We start from the raw sequence: 15,932 nt of genomic DNA, 5'->3' as shown, positions 1-15,932 counted from the left end.
TTTATAAACAGTTGCCAATTGTCATGCAACGGATGGGAAAAAAAAATTGGCTCTGTAATTTAGTAAACACGTTAATACGGCAAACGGCTCAGAAAACAGGTGTTATCAAATACATTTTACTTTTAAACTCAAAAAGAGAAACCATATAACCTTTGTAAATCATGTATCTCTACCTTGTAGCAACTGCCTCCCTGTACATCCCGATCGGACACAAACTGCACCGCTATTGACTGTAGGTCGCTCGGCAAGTGGTTTAAGCACTCAAGCAAGCACTCCAATTAAATGGTTGATAATGAAATGCTGGCCAAGCTGTGGCTGCATACCACAAAGGATCCCTTTAATTTTAAAGCTGGTATTCACCACACCCACAGCAGATAAAGAAATTAAATGAATTTGTTCAAATAATGACTTTATCCACAAAAGAGTTGCTGTTTAACATTGAACAATGATGGAGACATCACAAAGTTCAATCGCCAGTGAAATAAACATTGCAGATAATCCAACATGTTGCCTGCTTGTCTGTGCACGCGTCACGTGGTACATCGGTTCGCGGTCTGCACAAATGTTTTTACTTTATTTTAAAACGTCCATTTTTCACCAAATTTGCTTTTATTCCCTTCAGAGTATCTTGCGAAACCTCCCAAAATATAGACACAGATCTGGCAGATGCTATGGATAGGCAAACCCTCTGGGGGACAGGGCGTGAGGTCTAGCAGTGAATGCATTAAATCATACCGCTCAAGGAAGCTGGTTAATTTTGGCACATTCCAATATGTTTTGTTCACTCCATATAATTCTCCATACAGTAGAAAAAGATGTTTAATGCTTTGGAAATTTCACATTTTCTTGTGTTTATATGGAGAAGGAGGGAACATCGCCTTACATTGTTAAAATAAATAGGTGTATCGGCTTCACTATAAGACTTGTTATTTCTTTAAATTATCAGATTTCACAACTGATTTTGACACTTATTTAGTCTGGGCGACATCTGATCCTCAAAGCCGAAATTTTATTTCGATGATATACTTCAATTAGTCCTTAAGGTAGATCATGGAAAATTGCATCATATAATGCATGAAATCGCTCCATGTTCCGAGTTTGAAAATTATAGCACGTACAAAAGTGATGTATAAAGCAATTCATAGCTATGATGAGCAGGCATTTGATAATATGATTGAGGAAAGTGGAAAAAAACTTTATCGTTAAGAAATCGTTGTGGCCTGTTCCAAGTCAATGCATGGTTGAGGAGGTCAAGAAAACATAGCAGCTTCAGACCCCAGTGAGAGAACTCTCATTCCAAAAGATTGGACAGTAATAAGGAGTTGGTCTCCCCCCCGCCCCCTTTGCTGATATAACAGCCTCCACTCTTCTGGGAAGGCTTTCCAAGAGATGTTGGAACATTGCTGTGGGGATTTTCTTTCCTTCAGCTACAAAAGCATTTTTAAGGTCGGGCACTGATGTTGTGCTATTACTATTACGTCTGGCTCACAGTCGGTGTTCCAATTCATCCCAAAGGTGTTTGATGGGGTTGAGGGCAGGGCTCTGTGCAGGCCAGTCAAATTATTCTCACCGATCTTGACAAACCATTTCTGGATGGACCTCGCTTTGTGCACGGGGGCATTGTCATGCTGAAACAGGAAAGGGCCTTCCCCAAACTGTTGCCACAAAGTTGGAAGCACACAATCGTCTGGAATGTCATTGTATGCTGTGGCATTAAAATTTCCTTTCACTGGAACTAAGGCGCCTCACCCGAACTATGAAAAACAGCCTCAGACCATTATTCCTCCTCCACCAAACTTTATAGTTGGCACCATGCATTCGGGCAGGTAGCGGTCTCCTGGCATCCACCAAACCCAGATTCATCTGTCAGACTGCCAGATGGTGAAGTGTGATTCATCACTCCAGAGAATGCATTTCCACTGCTCCAGAGTCCAATGGTGGTGAACTTTACACCACTCTAGCCAACACTTGGCATTGCGCATGGTGATCTTCAGCTTGTGTGTGGCTGCTCGACCATGGAAACCCATTTCATGAAGCCCTTGACAAACTGTGCTTGTGCTGACGTTGCTTCCAGAGTCAGTTTGGAACTCCTTCGTGAATGATGCAACCGATGACAAACGATTTTTTCGTGCTACGTGCTTCAGCACTTGGCGGTTCCATTCTGGGAGCTTGTGTGGCCTACCATTTCGCGGCTGAGCTGCTGTTGCTCCCACACATTTCCACTTCATAAGAACAGCACTTAGTTTATCAGGGCAGAAATTTGGCGAACTGACTTGTTGGAAAGGTGGCATCCTATAACGGTGCCACGTTGAAAGTCACTGAGCTATTCAGTACGGCCCATCCGACTGCTAATGTTTGTCGATGGAGATGGCATGGGTGTGTGCTTGATTTTCTACACCTGTCTGCAATGGGTGTGGCCGAAATAGCCGAATCCACTAATTTGAAGGGGTGTCCACATACTTTTGGCCATGCAGTGTGTGTGTGTGTGTGTGTATATATATATTGTTGTGGTTACCAGATTCGCAAACCACCATTCAGGTCCCTTAGGTGAGGTATCTCTAAGTACATGTGTAGTTAGGCCCGAACCCGTTGTCTAGTGGGAATACATGTCATTTATGCGAGCTGCGACTCTTCAGGATAGCCGTTTTTCTTTTACTATCTTTATTTTGGACCAACCGCCATGATCACAACCACAACATCAACCACCGACCACAACCACCGCTTCACCACAACCGCCACGACCTTCACGTCACACCTCGCAACCGTAGCATCGCCACCGTTCTTGCCCCGCTGTGGGTACCGGTGTTGGACTCGTGCAGGGCGCACGTTGAACAGCGTGTACAAAATCACGGATTTTGTGCTTCAAAAACGGATCAAAAACGACACACGCCCACTTTTTGCCGTCCAATCGGTGAGCGAGGGGCGATTTGGCCCCGCCTCCAGAACGATCGATATATGCAAATTTGTGGATCAAAAAGCCTTCACGCCCACTTTTTCTCGGGCCAATGGGGAGCGAGGTGAAAGGTCAAAGGGAGGGGGTCAAAGGCGAAGCTACGGGGGGATAAAAGGACGGTGTTCGTCAGTCAGCAGAACGAGAACGAGAACGAGAACGAGAAGGAGTCGGAACGGAGGGGACGAGAGTGGAAGTCTGGAGCCCGAAGCCTGCAGTAGCTGGAGAAGCTGAAGAGAGTAGAACGAGGAGTCGGAACGAAGGGGACGAGTGTGGAAGTCTGGAGCCCGAAGCCTGCAGTAGCTGGAGAAGCTGAAGAGAGTCGAACGAGGAGAGCCCAAAGAAGAGGCCAGGGTGGAGAGGCGGAGAGGCGGCAGCGGCGAAGGCAGACGAGGGGGTGCTCGCGACGGTGCCGGTAGCTGCACGCCCGAGGAAGGCCGGCAGCGGCGAAGGCAGACGAGGGGGTGCTCGCGTCGGTGCCGGGAGCTGCACGCCCGAGGGAGGCTGGCAGCGCGACCTGGCCGAGGTGGAGACGCACACCAGGGATAATAAAGATCCTCTATACCCCGAGCATCAGCAACCCCCTCCTGTTTCCCCCCGCGCTGAGATAGTGCGACCAAGGGGGCCCCTTTCCCCACCCCCTGCCTGACACTGTTTGCGAGGCCCGCGGAGTGAGGCGCCATCGCCGCTCCGCGTCTCATCACCAGACGGGTAGGCGCGACCCGGTCTCGGCCTCAGGCCTGCCTCATCCTTGAGGGTATTTCTTTTCCTTGGTTTTGGGTATGTGTTGTCGGCGCCGTCTGTGAGGTAGAATTGTATAAGTGTTGCCGTGTGCTCGGTAGTCGGTATTAGCTCTGCATTGTTTTCGCTTTTATATTTGCTTTTTGTGTAAATGGAATTGTGTTTTCTTTTTTTTGTGTGCTTTTGGTGGAATTGTATTTGTGTGCTTCCCGTGTGCCGCGAATAAATGTGCTTTATTGTTGAACTGTTCTCCCGCTTCGCTTCGTCTTTTCCTCCATTGAATCCTCATCTTGCTTCACGTAAAGGGTTGGTAGTGGGCTGAATACGCCCGATAATTAATCGAACCGTCGAGGTCGACGATAACACCGCTCGGTTATTCTGATAGTACGGAACGGGTCGCTTAAGTGGCCCTTGTCCGAAGTCGACCTGCGGCGAGGTGCGATCGCCCGGTCTACCCTCCGCGTGGGTACTTAGGTAGGTCGAATTCGGCGAGCACCCCTATCCCACGCGGGGGCTGATTGGCTCGATCGCGGTGAGACCGAAAGGTCCACCCGTGACTGGTTCCCGGCGTTAGTCCGAGAGGGTCACGACTGGATTGTCCGTCCGGTGGGCGACGTGCCGCGATTCGAGTTACGTGGCCGTCCGCACGCCGGCGGGCGCGAAAACCGCAACACTGGTGTCAGGTCGTGCGATACAAATTCATCGCCCTCCTCGCGGCACTGGTATTGGAGAGCGGGACAACAGGCTCTCCTGTCTCCGGCTAAATTCACGGGAATCGGTCCAGGGGTGAGAGAAGCGACCCCCGATTCCCTCCAAATTACGAGCGAGCAAATTAACCCTTCACGAGAAGCAAGATGGCGTCTCAAGGCGAGCGGGAGCCGGGGGTATTAGAAATGTATATGTGTAGTAATGTAGAATCCATGGTCCAGGATGGAATCCCCGTGCAGGAAATGTTGATTGTGCAGGAACACGGACTCGCCCAACTGAACCCAGGGCCCGAGGTGGGTGCGGCAGCGGCCGCGGTGTATGACACCTCCCCCCTCTCCACCAAGACCCTTCCCCAACCCCTGCCGAAACGGCTCACTCAAGCGCACCCGACATAGTCCCAGCTATAGCCATGCTGGCGGCAATGACAACGAAGATGGATGCGAATACACAACAAATAAACGAAAAGATGGATACAAAAATAAACGGAATGGAAGCAAACATGAAGGAAGAAATGAAAAAGTTCCGGGGTGAGACGCAGAACATGGGCCGATGCCTGCAGGCGGGCATGAAGGCCGTGACAAAGGAAATAATAATAGTTGAGACAAGGGAGGTAAAGGGTGAAGAGGTGACAGAGTTGGCAGAGACACGGGAGACAGAAAAAATAGAGGAAAGACTACACGAGGAAGACGGGGTAAGTGACGCACACACACACACAGAGGTAGTGGAGGATAATGGGGGTGAGCTGGCGGACTGGGTAGAGACCCAGTGCGAGCACCTGGATGGCCTCCTCCAGGAACGAGGGGAGGGAGTATGCCCCCTTGAGGTGAGTCACGACCAGGTGGGTTCGGTCGTGCTTTGCGAGGTTGAGGGGACGAGTGCTGTGGACGGGTGCTTGGAGAGCTTGGGGGGTGTAGAGGCCCTGGAGACCCTTGTGGGGACACGAATCCCCAGTGTGGTTGTCCCTGTGTGTGTGGTGCAAGGTGTGAGTGCGGCACCGTGTGTGGAAGCGACCCCGTGTGTGAGTGGTATGGTGGCGATGGTGCCGGAGTGTGTGCTTCCCAGCACGCCGTGTGTGGATGAGGCACCGTGTGTGGTAGAGGCCGTGGGTGTGAGTGAAACGGCCTGTATGAATGAGGCACCGTGTGTGAGTGAGGCCGTGTGTGTGGATGAAACGGCCAGTGTGAGTGAAACACCGCGGTTGAGTGCCCCCGCGTGTATGAGTGAGGCACGGTGTGTGGATGAGGCACCGCGGGTGAGTGCCCCCGCGTGTGTGGATGAGGCACGGAGTGCGAGTGAGGCACCGCGGGTTAGTGCCCCCGCGTGTATGAGTGAGGCACGGTGTGTGGATGAGGTACCGCGGGTGAGTGCCCCCGCGTGTGTGGATGAGGCACGGAGTGCGAGTGAGGCACCGCGGGTGAGTGCCCCCGCACGCGTGAGTGAACGGCCGTGTGCAAGGTCGCTGTGTGCCAGGGAGACCGTGTGTGTGAGAGAGCGGTATGAGAGGGAGATGTCGGTTGGCATGCGGGAGCACGCAGCCGCGTCTCCCGGTGTGAATGTGATGGAGTGGACTGTGTGCGTCGTAACACGCGGGAGTGCGTGTGTCGAATGGCGACGACGACGGCGACATGGGAGAAACGAAAGCCGAGTAGCGGCTGTAGTTGTTTCGGGGACCGTGCCGGGTTCACCCAGCAGTGAGCACGCGGTTCGTGCTGTGCAACGCACGAGACCGCCACGTGCTCGCTTGCGAGAGTGAAGTCCCGGTCCGGAAACGCACGCGGTGGATTTGCCGATCCCGCGGACGGACAAAGTTTAGGCAGGACTACGGATTTGGACCGGACGGGTTCTCCACGCGATCGTGTGTGTTAAGCTCCAACGGGCAAAGCACATGTATTCGCGTGGGGAACCCCTCGAGACGTGGGGCTTGTGTTTTTTTTTTTGCGCACGGTGACGTCATGGCTGCACGTGTGGTTGGAATCCGGCAGGAGGGGTATCTCTGCCGGATGGTCCCGTCCAAGGAGGGACGAGGAACACGTGCAGCTGCATGACGTCACGGGCAGGTGCAAAGTGCGCGAGCTCTGAGTTGCCGCGCAGGTGCTGCGCATGAAAAAAAAAAAAAGCCTCACTTTCGGGTGCACAGGATTCCTGGGAAAGGGGTGGAAGACCCCCTTACCCGGGGCACAGGATGAAAACTAGTTAGGGGGAAGGGTTAGCTTAGTTAGACCGACTTCATGGGGCAGGGGTAAGTCCTCATGGAGTCCGTGGAATGGATTAGTTAGAGGGATTGTAGTCAGATTTAGGTTGGGAAATAAAATGAGTTAGGAGACAGTGATAGACTTGTGAATGTGTAGTGGGGACGTAGCTTAGCTACGTAGTGTTAAAAGGAACGTGCTGTAGTTTAAGGGACGACGTGGGAGCACGAGTTCGTTAGGGGATGTAGTTAGAAGGATGGCAGAGTTCAGCGGTGTGTGTGTGTTGAAGAGTTGGTGAGTTGTGAGGCATGTGCTTGGTGAGTGAGTGAGGCCAGCGGGTCTGTGTGAGTGGAGCGAATGGGGAATGCATGGTGCGATGAGTGATTGGGGGGAGGAGTGACTCCCGCCCAAGGGACCCCGGGGGTCAGAGTAAAGTGAGTTAGGGGTTAGTCAAATTGAAAATGGAGGTCGTTTTGTTGTTGGTGGGAAAGTAGGCTCGAGACCCATTTGGAGGGGTGCAGGAGCCCTGTTGACGGGCTTGGGAGCGTGGCTGCGAAAGGTGAGTATCGCTGAGTGGGTACCCCGGGCACCAGGCTAGTCGGCCGCGGTAGGCCATGGGCCCATGGGGGGCCGGGATAGAGTAGTGGGCACGGGTGCGCCTGCTTGGTGCGGGGGCCCGGGGCGCAATTAGCCGCGTGGGCAGTGTTGTGGGCACGGGTGACCCTCGGAAAGGGGCCCGGAGGCCGGCCTGCCACGTGTGCGTTTCAGGGGAGGTGCCATGGGGGGCACTCCCCGGTGTTAGGGAGCTGGTAGGCTCGGAGGCAGTGTAGTGCCCGGGGGTGCCATAGCGGGAGATTCGGCAGAGGGTCGTGCCTGCCAAAGGGAGCCACGTGTCCCAGCCAGGAGACCGTGTGAGGGCACGGAGAGAAAATTGGGGGGCGAGGCCCGAAATTGTAAGGACACCAACACAGGCGACGGGAATCTGGGTTGTTAGAACCAATAGTTTAAGCGAGAGGCGCTTGTTGAAAGCCCCAGGGTAGTTTAACAGTTAAATGGTTAGGGTAGATTAGGTGATGTACCCCTCCGCACCATCCATCCCCTCGCTGTCGTTGTGGGCCGCTGGACCCACTTTGGGTTAAGATCGCCGAACTCTGGGGAGGCCATTCTGAGGCTTCGTTGGGCCTCGACACAGGACGCTAGCTCTCCCTTATTCCCCTCCGGGAAGGGAACGTAGGGGTTGGGAGTAGGCTAGGTGACAGGATAAGTTAGCCGAACAAGGACGATAAAGGGGGTTAGGGGACGATTTATAGTGGGGGAGTAAAAATAAAAACAACAAAAAAATAAGTTGGGGCTAAATTGGGGTTTGACAAATTAAGGGAGTGGGTATGTACAGTGACAGGCAAAGGCGATAGGTTGGGAGGGAGACAGGGAGGTAGGTCCGAGCCCGCCTTCCAAGTGGCCAGCACCACCGCACTCCCTCCACCAACCTCCACTGAACGGCAAAGGCTGGCCAGCTTCATCTGCTGGCTGTGTTACTTCAAGGCCTGTGCCGGCCCACTTGATCGGCAGCTGTTGTGTTGCTGCAAGGCCTGTGCCGGCCGGATCATCTGCAGCTGTGGTACTTCAAGGCCTGTGCCGGCCAGTTCATCTGCCGGCTGTGTTTGCCTGCAGCGGCCTTCTTCTGCGGGCTGTGTTTGCCTGCCACCTTTGCCATGCCATGCCCACTGCCCACGTTCACCAGCCCCGTTCAATTTTTGCTTTGCCCCCCCTGTTCATTTCCATGTGCGCCAGGATCCGCAAGGCAACAGTTTGCAAGCTGTGAGAACTGCCCTGTTGGCAGCTACAACACGGGCCTGCAGTGGCGGCCCGTGCACCGTGTTTGTGTCCATCCATTCGTTGTGCTCATTGCGTCTGCCACTTGAGCTGGCACGGAGACTGCGTTTGTGCAGCCCATGCACCGTTGTGGTTCACTGCGTTCAGTTCAAAAGGGAAGGCCTTGGACTGCGTGTGAGCAGCCAGCCACGTTCCCTGTCACCTGCATTGTTTTGAGCCAGAGACTGCATGTGGGCAGCCTGGCTCCCTGCTAACTGCTTTTCTTTGCAGAGTTCAATGATCCTGGGCCATGGTTTAGTGTAAAATTTGTAAGTTAAGGTTAAGATGTACTGTAAATATGAGTGCGCCCCCGGCATGTTTGTCTTAGCGCCGGCAATTTTATTTAAGTCGTCCGTATGAGTGAGTTTGTTTAGATAGTTACGCAGCCCTCAGGTTATTTATTTTGGGGACACGAATACCATGAATGTCGCACTCAGGGATCCGTAGGTAAAATGTACTAGGGGAAAACTACACATGATGGCACACGAAAATTTGACGACTCGGGACGAGTCTGTAAAAAGGGGAGGGGGTAGTGTTGTGGTTACCAGATTCGCAAACCACCATTCAGGTCCCTTAGGTGAGGTATCTCTAAGTACATGTGTAGTTAGGCCCGAACCCGTTGTCTAGTGGGAATACATGTCATTTATGCGAGCTGCGACTCTTCAGGATAGCCGTTTTTCTTTTACTATCTTTATTTTGGACCAACCGCCATGATCACAACCACAACATCAACCACCGACCACAACCACCGCTTCACCACAACCGCCACGACCTTCACGTCACACCTCGCAACCGTAGCATCGCCACCGTTCTTGCCCCGCTGTGGGTACCGGTGTTGGACTCGTGCAGGGCGCACGTTGAACAGCGTGTACAAAATCACGGATTTTGTGCTTCAAAAACGGATCAAAAACGACACACGCCCACTTTTTGCCGTCCAATCGGTGAGCGAGGGGCGATTTGGCCCCGCCTCCAGAACGATCGATATATGCAAATTTGTGGATCAAAAAGCCTTCACGCCCACTTTTTCTCGGGCCAATGGGGAGCGAGGTGAAAGGTCAAAGGGAGGGGGTCAAAGGCGAAGCTACGGGGGGATAAAAGGACGGTGTTCGTCAGTCAGCAGAACGAGAAGGAGTCGGAACGGAGGGGACGAGAGTGGAAGTCTGGAGCCCGAAGCCTGCAGTAGCTGGAGAAGCTGAAGAGAGTAGAACGAGGAGTCGGAACGGAGGGGACGAGTGTGGAAGTCTGGAGCCCAAAGCCTGCAGTAGCTGGAGAAGCTGAAGAGAGTCGAACGAGGAGAGCCCAAAGAAGAGGCCAGGGTGGAGAGTCCAGAGGCGGAGAGGCGGCAGCGGCGAAGGCAGACGAGGGGGTGCTCGCGACGGTGCCGGGAGCTGCACGCCCGAGGAAGGCCGGCAGCGGCGAAGGCAGACGAGGGGGTGCTCGCGTCGGTGCCGGGAGCTGCACGCCCGAGGGAGGCCGGCAGCGCGACCTGGCCGAGGTGGAGACGCACACCAGGGATAATAAAGATCCTCTATACCCCGAGCATCAGCATCCCCCTCCTGTTTCCCCCCGCGCTGAGATAGTGCGACCTAAGCGGGGCCCCTTTTTCCCACCCCCTGCCTGACACTGTCCGCGAGGTCCGCGGAGTGAGGCGCCATCGCCGCTCCGCGTCTCATCACCAGACGGGTAGGCGCGACCCGGTCTCGGCCTCAGGCCCGCCTCATCCTTGAGGGTATTTCTTTCCTTGGTTTTGGGTATGTGTTGTCGGCGCCGTCTGTGAGGTAGAATTGTATAAGTGTTGCCGTGTGCTCGGTAGTCGGTATTAGCTCTGCATTGTTTTCGCTTTTATATTTGCTTTTTGTGTAAATTGAATTGTGTTTTCTTTCTTTTGTGTGCTTTTGGTGGAATTGTATTTGTGTGCTTCCCGTGTGCCGCGAATAAATGTGCTTTATTGTTGAACTGTTCTCCCGCTTCGCTTCGTCTTTTCCTCCATTGAATCCTCATCTTGCTTCACGTAAAGGGTTGGTAGTGGGCTGAATACGCCCGATAATTAATCGAACCGTCGAGGTCGACGATAACATCGCTCGGTTATTCTGATAGTGCACGGAACGGGTCGCTAAGGGCCCGTGTCCGAAGTCGACCTGCGGCGAGGTGCGATCGCCCGGTCTACCCTCCGCGTGGGTACTTAGGTAGGTCGAATTTGGCGAGCAACCCTATCCCACGCGGGGGCTGATTGGCTCGATCGCGGTGAGACCGAAAGGTCCACCCGTGACTGGTTCCCGGCGTTAGTCCGAGAGGGTCACGACTGGATTGTCCGTCCGGTGGGCGACGTGCCGCGATTCGAGTTACGTGGCCGTCCGCACGCCGGCGGGCGCGAAAACCGCAACAATATGTACATATTGTTACGGTTGTGGAAATTTGCATGACACCATAAAGAGTCCTCAGGTGAGATATCTCCGTAAGTTCATGTGTAGTTAGCCCAAACCCGTTGTATAGAGGGAATAAATGTGATTTATCGGGCTGCGATTCTTTGAGTTAGCTGTTTTTCTGTTCTATCGTTATTTTGGACCGTCCGAAGACTTCAAACGTAGACCCCGTGAAAGGCCTACAACGGCGCGCGAGTTTTCCCGCCTTTTTTGCGGCGCCGGGGGCTGATGGGAGAGGCTGCGAGAGCTCGCTGGCGATTGGTGGATGCACGGCGTGAGGCGGTCGGAGTGGGGGCACACCCCCCTTCGAGAGCTGTCTGGAAACGCCTCGAAGAAAGGTGGAGCTGAGAAACGGGGCGGAGCGAAGGGCGGGGCCCCGTGCTACAAAAGGAACGGACGAGGAGGGTTCGCGTCTCCTGGGGCTGCTTCTTTTTCCTTCCTCTCTTCCTCGTGAATCTCACTCCCTCTTCTCTCGTCCTGGTCCTGGCTTCGCGTTCCTCCTTCCTCGCTGGCTCTTCCTCTTCCTCTGCACTTGTCTGCTCTGGCAGCTGTGGAGGCTGGGTCTTGGCTCGTTCTGGTCCTGTGCTCGCGTTTTGGCGGGCGGCCTGTCCACAGAGGCATGGACGGGAGGCGCGGCACGAGCTTGCAGACCGCGAGAGGAGTCCGGGCCAGGCGGGACCACGCCGACGGTCATGGGAGGAGGGGACGACGCACCCAGGGAAGTCGCGACTTCCTTTTCTTTTGGGGTTTTGTGTAAATGTCTGTGGGTGGCACCAGTCCGTGAAGTAGAAACTGTGTAAGTGTTGCCGTGTGTAAACAATTCCCCCTTTTTATTCGGTTGTAGCTCTGCATTGTGTTATTGCTTTTGTTGCATGACTGTATGGCTGTATATACATGCTTGTCTGTGTGTGTGTGAATAAAGCGCATTGTGTGAATTGTTTTACCGTTTCGCTTCGTCTTTTCCTTGTATTGAATCTCCATCTTGCATCACGTAAGGGATTGATAGTGGGTTTAAAACGCCCGGTAATTAATCAGAACCGTCGAGGCCGACGATAACTCCGCTCGGTTATCCCTGTAATACGGAACGAACCGCTTAAGCGATTCGTGTCCGGAGTCAGCCTGTGGCGTGGTACGATCACCCGGTCGACCACTCGCGCAGGTGCTTAGGAAGGTCGAATTTGGCGAGCAACCCTATCCTGCGCGGGTGGGCAATTGGCACGATCGTGGTGAGGTTAAATCCCCACCCGTGACTGGCTCCGGGCGGTAGTTCCCGGAGGGTCATGACTAAATTGTCCGCCCGGTGGGTGACGTGTCGCTGTTCGAGTTACGTGGCCGATCGCATGCCGGCGGACGCGAATTTGCGAATATATATATATATATATATATATATATATATATATTTTATATATATATATATTTTATATATATATATATATTTTATATATATATATTTTATATATATATATATATATTATATATATATATATATATATATATATATATATATATATATATATATATATATATATATATATATATATATATATATATATATATATATATATATATATATATATATATATATATATACAGCTCTGGAAAAAGGGAGCATGGTGTTGGCGCAGTGGTTAGGGCAGCGGCTTGGGATCCAAAAGGTCCTGAGTTCAAGCCCCGTTGGGCCACTAAATTAATACACCAGGGGGTGGACTCAGCCTGTCATCCTTCCGAGGTCGGCAAAATGAGTACCAGTATACTGGGCCGGTGTATACCCCTGTTAAAATAGGTGTACCATATCCCTGTGTCGTAAGAGGTGACCAGGGTTGCGTCAGGAAGGGCATCTGGCGTAAAACATGTGCCAAATCACTATGCGGATCATACGGATGATCCGCTGTGGCGACCCCTAACGGGAGCAGCCGAAAGAAGAAGAAGATACAGCTCTGGAAAAAAATTAAGAGACCTCTGCAAAATTATCAGTTATTCTGATTTTACTATTTATAGGTATGTGTTTGAGTAAAATGAACATTTTTGTTTTATTCTATAAACTACTGACAACATTTCTCCCAAATTCCGAATAAAAATATTGTCATTTAGAGCATTTATTTGCAGAAAATGACAACTGGTCAAAATAGCAACAAAGATTCAGTGTTTTCAGACCTCAAATAATACAAACAAAACAAGTTCATATTCATTTTTAAACAACACAATACTAATGTTTTAACTAAGGAAGAGTTCAGAAATCAATATTTTGTGGAATAACCCTGATTTTCAATCACAGCTTTCATGCGTCTTGGCATGCTCTCCACCAGTCTTTCACATTGCTGTTGGGTGACTTTATGCCACTCCTGGCGCAAAAATTCAAGCAGCTCAGCTTTGTTTGATGGCTTGTGACCATCCATCTTCCTCTTGATCACATTCCAGAGGTTTTCAATGGGGTTCAGGTCTGGAGATTGGGCTGGCCATGACAGGGTCTTGATCTGATGGTCCTCCATCCACACCTTGATTGACCTGGCTGTGTGGCATCGAGTATTATCCTGCTGGAAAAACCAATCCTCAGAGTTGGCGAACATTGTCAGAGCAGAAGGAAGCAAGTGTTCTTCCAGGACAATCTTGTACGTGGATTGATTCACGAGTCCTTCACAAAGACAAGTCTGCCCGATTCCAGCCTTGCTGAAGCATCCCCAGATCATCACCGATCCTCCACCAAATTTCACAGTGGGTACGAGACACTGTGGCTTGTAGGCCTCTCCAGGTCTCTGTCTAACCATTAGATGACCAGGTGTTGGGCAAAGCTGAAAATTGGACTCATCAGAGAAGATGACCTCACTCCAGTCTGCTACGGTCCAATCCTTATGGTCTTTTGTAAACCTCAGCCTGGCTCTTCTTTGCTTCTCATTGATGAAGGGCTCTTTTTATAGCTTTGCACGACTTCAGCCCTGCTCCTAGGAGCCTGTTTCGAACCGTCCTCGCTGTGCACTTCACCCCAGCTGCCGTTTGCCATTCTTTTTGTAGATCACTTGATGTCATCCTACGGTTGTTGAATGACATTTGAATGAGTTGGCGGTCATCCCGGTCAGTGGAAATTCCTTTTCGCCCTCTGCCAGTCTGTAGCTTTGTTGTCCCCAATGTCTGCTGCTTGACCTTGTTCTTATGAACCGCCATCTTTAAAATTTTAAGGATGGAAGCAACGTGACGCTCACTGTATCCCTCTGCCAGTAAAGCCAGAATGTAACGCTTCTTTTCCTCACTCAACACTTTTCTTTTCAACTCTTTTGGCATGGTCAATCGTTATGTTTTTGATTCCAAATACTTTTGAGGTACTACGAGCACTGTTTTTGCCATCCAGCTGGTCCTATTGCAAGAGAATAGTGATGACCACACCAGTGATTTTTATACTTTTCCTTGTTAAATAACATTCGGTTCAGGTGATCACATAATCAGTACCTCACTGAGTAGAATGAGGTGTGCCTGTGTTGGAATTCAACAGACACTGGAATGAAATGGCTGCCATACATGTAGAGATGCTGATTTAAAAAAAATTCCAGATATATATATATATATATATATATATATATATATATATATATATATATATATATATATATATATATATATATATATATATATTCAAAAAAGCAGAATAAATTCCTGCATGGTGCCAGTGTGAAAAAATACTGATGCAAATCAGGACTCAAACCCAAGGACCTCATCATTAACATGGTGACAGACCACTGAGCTATTGAATCTTCAGATATCCTCCAAATTTTCTCACATGAACACTGTAAGCATTATAATGGCCGTGTGTGTGTGTGTGTGTGTGTGTGTGTGTGTGTGTGTGTGTGTGTGTGTGTGTGTGTGGCGCATGTCCGGAGTTAAATCTCACCTATAAATTTAATAACAGGAATAAATTCCTGCATGGGGCTCATGTGAAAATATTGACTCAAAATGAGACTTGAATCCAAGGACCTCATCGCTTCTGTGACAACAGCTGACAGATATATATATATATATATATATATATATATATATATATATATATATATATATATATATATATATATATATATATATACACTCCTTTTGCTCCTTTCTATTTCCTCCCTCCCACACATTCAGCCTCCCTTCCTTCCAATTTAATGCCAAATAATATGTGGATACCTTACTCCTATTAAATAGAAGTCACCTACCCTGGTAATCTTTGCAATGCTGGAAAATTAGCCATAGCAACATTTTGTCTAAAATATTCTCACAATGAAGATGATATTTTTATGTGGTGTGACCGAGTGCAGGTAGCACACGAGATGCGTGCAGTGATCAGATGGATGGAAAAGTTCCCTTTCGTACTCGGTGGAAACCTGCAAAGTGGGGAAATGGTCGTGTCCTACCCATTTTACAAAGTCCACCCACCGAGACAAAGCAAGATTGCAACTTTCACGCCAGATGAAGCCGTGTTCCGTTGGCTGGCTCTTGTATTTGCTACGACACACCGTACCATCTCAAGCAGGTCCCGCCGGGTCTGCCACACCAATGATTTTGCCAAGGATCATGGCATCGTCAACGGGGCATCATGGCACTCCACCACAGGCAGTAATAATCTCTCCAAAGACATTCTTCCCCATATATCCTTCTACCTTCACAACTCAAAAACTCAATATTTTCAATCGAAATCCTCACTCGATTTCTTTACAACTTCTCCTTTCAACCTACTCCTCCCCAACTGCCCATTCCCGTATGTTTTTCAATATCCGACTTTATTTTCCCCCACTCCTTTCCCCCACTTATCACGTGATGGAGAGTAAAATTCAACAATAACTTACATGGAGCTTGTGGACAGATTATTTGAAAGCTAATATAGAGAAGAGCATGACTGTGCATGCAATAGGCAGGTTATTTTTGGGGCTTTAAAATGGTTGAACAAAATAGTGAAGTTGATTATATAACTTGGAGCTGGGGTGAGAAAGCAAGAAGTTAATTGGGTACACGTTCTCTACTTGCTGAGATTGGAGGACCACATACATGTAATGATGAGTGCAGGTGAAGCCAGGCCTTCAT

General features: G+C 50.4%; 1 protein-coding gene across 1 annotated transcript in view; it reads left to right on the top strand.

Annotated features, from left to right (window-relative positions):
- The window catches only part of LOC147015635 (inactive carboxypeptidase-like protein X2), a 113,593-nt gene that overhangs the window by 47,210 nt on the left and 50,451 nt on the right, over positions 1-15,932 (top strand). The window contains exon 12 of the mRNA XM_085849114.1: positions 15,170-15,467. Within this exon, the coding sequence (XP_085705240.1) occupies positions 15,170-15,467 (298 nt within the window). The remainder of the gene's footprint in view (positions 1-15,169; positions 15,468-15,932) is intronic.

Source organism: Eptatretus burgeri, chromosome 12 (genome assembly GCF_056783735.1).
Source record: "Eptatretus burgeri isolate ZD-2024b chromosome 12, Ebu_testis_v1, whole genome shotgun sequence".
NCBI classification, from domain to species: Eukaryota; Metazoa; Chordata; class Myxini; order Myxiniformes; family Myxinidae; genus Eptatretus; species Eptatretus burgeri.
Note: the sequence above shows the minus strand (reverse complement) of the source record. Positions and strands in the feature narration are given on the sequence as shown.